Genomic DNA, 5,721 nt, shown 5'->3' with positions numbered 1-5,721 from the left:
ACACACACACACACACACACACACACTCACTCCTTTTGTTTTTTATTGTTCGGTTGTTATTCAAAAACCTTGGATTGGCTTGTATATTTCTTTTCCTCCTTCCAATGTGGTGGAAACTGGAATGTAAAAATGATTGTATCTTGCCTTTCCAAATAAAAATTAATTTAAAAAGAAAGAACTGCTCGCTTCAACAAAAACAATCTGAGCTGGAACCAGGCGACGGGGAAGGTTGTGTCTGCTGTGGCTTCAACTTCAAGGTTCCAGTCAGAAATCTAACAACCTGGGTTCAAAACTAAACTATTAATGCTGATGGTGACCATGGTTCCATAGAGGAAGGTTCAAATCTGGTTCCACAACCAGGTCATTGTTGACCCCCAAATTTGTTGATCAGTGAGTAAAATAAAAAACAGAAGCATTTGGTATCTTGTAAAAAGTTGTAAAACCTGTAGACCTTTTTTCCATCTTACATGCCCTTAGTCTTAGTTTGATGGTTCATGAGATGCCTTTTACTGAAGTTTAGTTAACAATCAGTTATTTTGTCCTTTTAAGCGTCAGCCTTGGGTGACGTGCTGTGGAAATGCAGGAAAATAGATGCTTTAAACAGCTGAAAAGTTATACTTGATTGTCTAAAAAGGCTGTTCATATTAATAAAACATAATTAAGCATGACTGTGAGCGATACTTTCTGCTTCTCCTTTAGATTTAGTCTCATAGACGGACGATTGTTTGTAGCTGCACAGCCCGCAGTATAAATTCCCACCCTGCTGCCGTCGTGTTTTATTTCCAGCGTGTCCAGCAATGATTGATCACACCAGTCAGCGAGTGAAACGATGACGGATAGCATTACCAGGAAGGCACACTGGGGGTCGAAGGCGTAGGTGCCACACACATAGAGCCGGCCATCGTCGAGGAATTCCAGCAGACGGATGTAGTTTCTGCAATCCTCCTGCAGGGGGAGACAAAGTTACAGAAATGAAGTTTTATGTGAAATAAGGAAGTAAAGTATCACTAATATGTTTTGGTGTAATATTTTTTATTATTATTAATGATTGAAAGACCATTTGTGATAAAGTAGAGCTTAGTTCAAAGTTAAAAACTAAACAGAAGAGTAACCCACCTGTTCTCTTTGGGTTGTCCAGTTTTACCAGATTTTTTTTGTGGAAATTTTCTTCCATTTATTGTAGATTTGAGGCATTTTATTGTGTTTATTTCCTGGTTTTATTTTTCCTGTGTTGTTTAATTGAATTTGGTTTGCACGAGCTGTGTTTAAATGTTGATTCTGCCCAGCACTGTGGTCTGCTGTGGTGCATGAAGTGCTTCAAATAAATTTGGATTGGATGAGCAACATTACGGTGAAAGGAACAGAATGATGTGGTTTATTGGTGATTCTGAGTGGAAATGGGACCCCCCCCCACAGCTTTAGGTGACACCTGAGATCCCCACAGTTAACCAACAAAGCCCTCACTCACTCATTATTCATTTAACATAAAAGCTGAGGATTTTTTTTCCCCACAGACGACACAAAACAACTCATTTCTTTGTTTGTAGGTGTTTTATTCTTTCAATACCTGCTGTTTTTCCCCCTCTTTTCACTGTCGACTGTGGAAACAAACCCCCCACAGTCCCAACCAGCCTACCATGAAACCGTGACGCAGGTAATTTATCTTTAACCGTGTGTGCGTGTAGGTGTGTGTGTCTGGTACCCTGGATGAGCTCCTGGCCTGAGTTACTGCCTCCCCATAGAACTGATCCTCTCTCATGCCCAGATCATGTCACCAGAATCAGCCCCCCCTCCCCACCACCTGTCCTTAAACCCCACCCACCAGCACCAGTCGGCACTGCCACGCCGACACAGCTTTGTTTGAGGCGCAGAACGAGCGTCAGCCGCTAACAAAGGGATCAGCTCAGGATTAGACTTTTCACTCGCGAAAATTAAAGTAATTCTTGTAACTAGAATTGACTCACAATATTGTCACAGTAGAGGGGGGGGGGCTAACAGGTTTAATTATTTTTCATTTAAACAAATTCTGTATTAACCTTTATTTAAAATGCTTTCCTCCCACAAAAATTTCTAAAATCTTTTCATGATTAGAAACATATATATATATATATATATATATATATATCCATCCATCCATCCATTTTCTGTACACGCTTCTTCCTTTTCAGGGTTGCGTGGGTCACTGGTGCCCATATCCAGCAGTCACAGTGCGAGGGGCAGGGTACACCCTGGACAGGTCGCAAGTCCATCACAGGGACACACATAGAGACAAACGAGACAAACAACCATTCACTCTCTCACTCACACCTAGGGACAATTTAGAGTTATCAATTAACCTAACAGTCATGTTTTTGGTCTGTGGGAGGAAGCCGGAGTACCCGGAGAGAACCCACGCATGCACGGAGAGAACATGCAAACTCTACCCAGAAAGGTCCCCGGACTCCAACGCTATATTGCCTTATGTGTGTTAGCTCAGTGCTAGTGCGACAAACAAGCTAAACTGAGGTCCTCCATCCATATTTTCAGTTGCAGACTGAGTCATTTTTGTGTTTCCCTCTCTGTCATGTGGATGGAGGACCTCAGTGACGAGAGGAGAATGTGTAGCGCTGAGCTAATACATATATATGGTGATAGCATCTGGGCTAACACTAAAGCTAACAGGCTAAGCTGAGGTTCTTCTTCCATGAAGCAGCTCTGTTGTCCTCCATCCATATTTTCAGTTCCAGGCTGAGTCATTTCTACCTTCTCCTCTCTGTCAACGCTCTCTGGTTTCATTTAAAAGAGTCGATCATCAGATATTGTCCAAGATTAACCTTCAGGGTGGATATAGGTCGCTAGCAGCCTCGCACCGATGACCTAGTTGATGTCATCATTTACCCAGAATGCTTTGTGTGTAAATAAAATGGCCCCGCCGTGTAATATATTTTTTAACTTTTTGTTTAAAAATTATAAAAACTGAACATCTTACAGTATTTTTACAGTCTTTATTTTACAGTTAAAGTATATATTTATCATATAAAGTCTAATGTTACAACTAATCGGGGATCCCTTTAATAAATATATTATTTTCAGTGTTCCTCTTATGTTCTCTGTAACATCATGTATCAATAAGAGGGAGTCATGTTAAACAAAAAAAAAACTTTTTAGAGATTTTCATCCAAATTTATTCCAAATACTTTCAGTTTAATAACTATAATCAGTATAAAAAGAACCAGTTTAGTTTGATGACATTTACACAGTTCAGCTCAGAACTGACTAAATAAGAACAATTATAATCTTTTCTGTGCTTCTTGTTGTTTCTGGGATCTTCCAGAGCTGCAGGAGGATTACAGCCAAACAACAGAACAGTAAATAATATGAGTCACCGGAACTCGAGCTGAATGCAGGTTTTAACCTGCGTAGTTGATTTGTCTCCTAGCTGCTATTATTTCAGACCATATGTGTAATTCACTGGTATTTATATCGTGGCTGAATTACACAGAAGGAGTTTTTGTGGGACAAAGAGTCTCACCTCTGTCTTTCCCTTCGCCAGACAAGAATTCCTTTTCTCCTCCGGCACATCCCAGATAATCTGAAGGAAAGGTAAAGACGTAAGTCCATATATTATAAGATATTATATAAGATATACAGTATAAGTCCATAATCAGTGTAAGCCTTTTAATTAAAGGTTCTTTCATCCTGAAACAAAAATCTGATCACACTTCTGATTGTGTTTAAGCTGATGTTTCTGCAGAAACACTAACAAGTTCACAAACTATAACAGAACAACGCACACGCCCACATATCTGTCACCTCTTTAGGTTGCTGCTCCAGGTTTTTGGTGTCTACAGCTAGTATGGCATCCCTGGCGCCGAGGAACAGCACCCCCGATGATCGGTCCAGCTGGAAGGTGCTGAAGTTGGTCACGTGGTTAAATCTCTCCGAACCCAGGATGGTGTCTGAAAATCAAATAAAAGGAGATAAGAGATGTAATGAGTTTTTAAAAAATAAATTGATTCTGATGATAATCAGTGGATTTAAATACAGACTGAACTGAATCAGTAATCACACAGACAAGAGATTTAGGATAAAAAAGGGAAGATGAGGGCGAACACTCTGACCTCTAACCAGAACCTTAGAAAACTCATAAAATCACTAAATATATTGTATTTTCCTCTCTGTGCTGTTGGATCCACATCAGCTCTGTTTGTTTTCGAACATCCCCCCCTGGATTGTTTGCATCTATTTTATATAATGTGCCCTTATTCAAAATGAAATCCCACTCCTGTGGGAGAAATAAAACAAGCTAAACAATGCGCCGTAAACAACAGGCTCGTCTTTACAAAACAAGCAGGGTGTAATATCGCCTGCACTCCTCTCAGACTCCGAAAACTATCGCATGAATCAAATCCCTGAAGCTTCAGGATGGAGTTCTTATTTGCTCTCCTCTCCCTCCTACTCTACATCCTCTTTACAACAAAGCATTGTGTGTGTGTATTTTGTGTGTTCATGCCCCAACAGCTGAGAGGAAAAATAACCCAGCTGTTTGCTCAACATCTTATGAAGCATCTGTTATGTGTGGAAATAAAAAAAAATGTTAAGCAGCTTTTAATTTTTTTAAGAACTAAATTCTGACCATCTTTAGGCACTCATGAAGAAGACCAGACGTGCTCCACGACATTTACAAAAGCTCTTATTTCCAAAGAAGCTGAAGCAAGTCGTCCGACACACGCAAACAAACCAACCACAGATTGGACAGATTAGACCGGATTAAATACTAATGCTAATCAGTTGAGCATGAGGCGGTAATTTAACCTCAAACAGATATCACACACATAACTCACCGCTCAATTATTTAATGAATCATGACTAACATATCAAACAACGCAGGCTGCTGTAATTGAGCCTGTGTGTTTTTGGCTCGTTTAAAGGTGAATTTAAAAAAGCTGCAAACATTTAGACACAAAGAGTTCTATTTAAAAAAATAACATTAATTTGATTGTCAAAAGAAGATTTACAACTTAATGTATTCCTCAAAATTATGTGAGAAAAGAAAATTCCTGGAAGCTCACAAAGATGATTTAATTTAAGTGCTATCAGCTAAAAGCAGCACAATCATCCTTTGTTGTTTTTTATATTTATTTTTAACAGCCACATCAGGGTATTTCTGATCAGCAGCACTCAGCGTTGACATGGTTTTCCACTTAAGACACCATCTGTCTGTCGGTCCACACTGAAAAGAAAAAAAAAAGACCCCAACACAGCGACATCTGTCTGAAAAGCTCCATCACAGACTTTTTTCTCTCGTCTCGCCTCCATCCAGAGCCCATCATCCAGTTAGTCCGTGTCTGTTTCCCGTAACATTTCACATGAATGTCATTCCTCGTTCACTGAGGAGCCATCTGTTCAGCTAAAGACCTCCAGGCTGTCAAACCACAAGAGTGCCTCTTATTTGCCCGCAGAGGACTGCACTTCCTGGAAATCAGCCACTAGGATGGAGACGTGTAACGCCACAATAAAATGTCTGATTACAAGTTTTAGGAGTGTGCTGCTATTCATCCACTTTTACATCCCGGGCTGCTGAAGGAAACACGTTTTTGTTTCAACCTGTCCATAAAAACTAAACTCACATAAATGATGATAAAAGTTCATGAGATTTCTTTGTCCTCTTCTTGTTTTACTCATTTGCCCATTGGTAAATCAATTTTTGTTTACCATTCCATTAGGGTATGCATATATATA

The 5,721-nt window shown here is 39.8% G+C and overlaps 1 protein-coding gene across 1 annotated transcript in view; it reads right to left on the bottom strand.

Moving 5' to 3' along the window:
- Positions 1 to 5,721, bottom strand: part of sema4f (sema domain, immunoglobulin domain (Ig), transmembrane domain (TM) and short cytoplasmic domain, (semaphorin) 4F) — a gene marked incomplete at its 5' end in the record, with an annotated part of 76,188 nt that overhangs the window by 12,877 nt on the left and 57,590 nt on the right. Inside the window, 3 exon segments of the mRNA XM_014019065.1 lie at positions 847 to 945; positions 3,512 to 3,571; positions 3,793 to 3,938. Of these exon segments, the coding sequence (XP_013874519.1) occupies positions 847 to 945; positions 3,512 to 3,571; positions 3,793 to 3,938 (305 nt within the window).

This window comes from Austrofundulus limnaeus, unplaced genomic scaffold (assembly GCF_001266775.1).
Source record: "Austrofundulus limnaeus strain Quisiro unplaced genomic scaffold, Austrofundulus_limnaeus-1.0 Scaffold208, whole genome shotgun sequence".
Classification (NCBI taxonomy): Eukaryota; Metazoa; Chordata; class Actinopteri; order Cyprinodontiformes; family Rivulidae; genus Austrofundulus; species Austrofundulus limnaeus.
The sequence above is the reverse complement of the archived record's forward strand: the minus strand, read 5'-3'. Positions and strand labels throughout refer to the sequence as shown.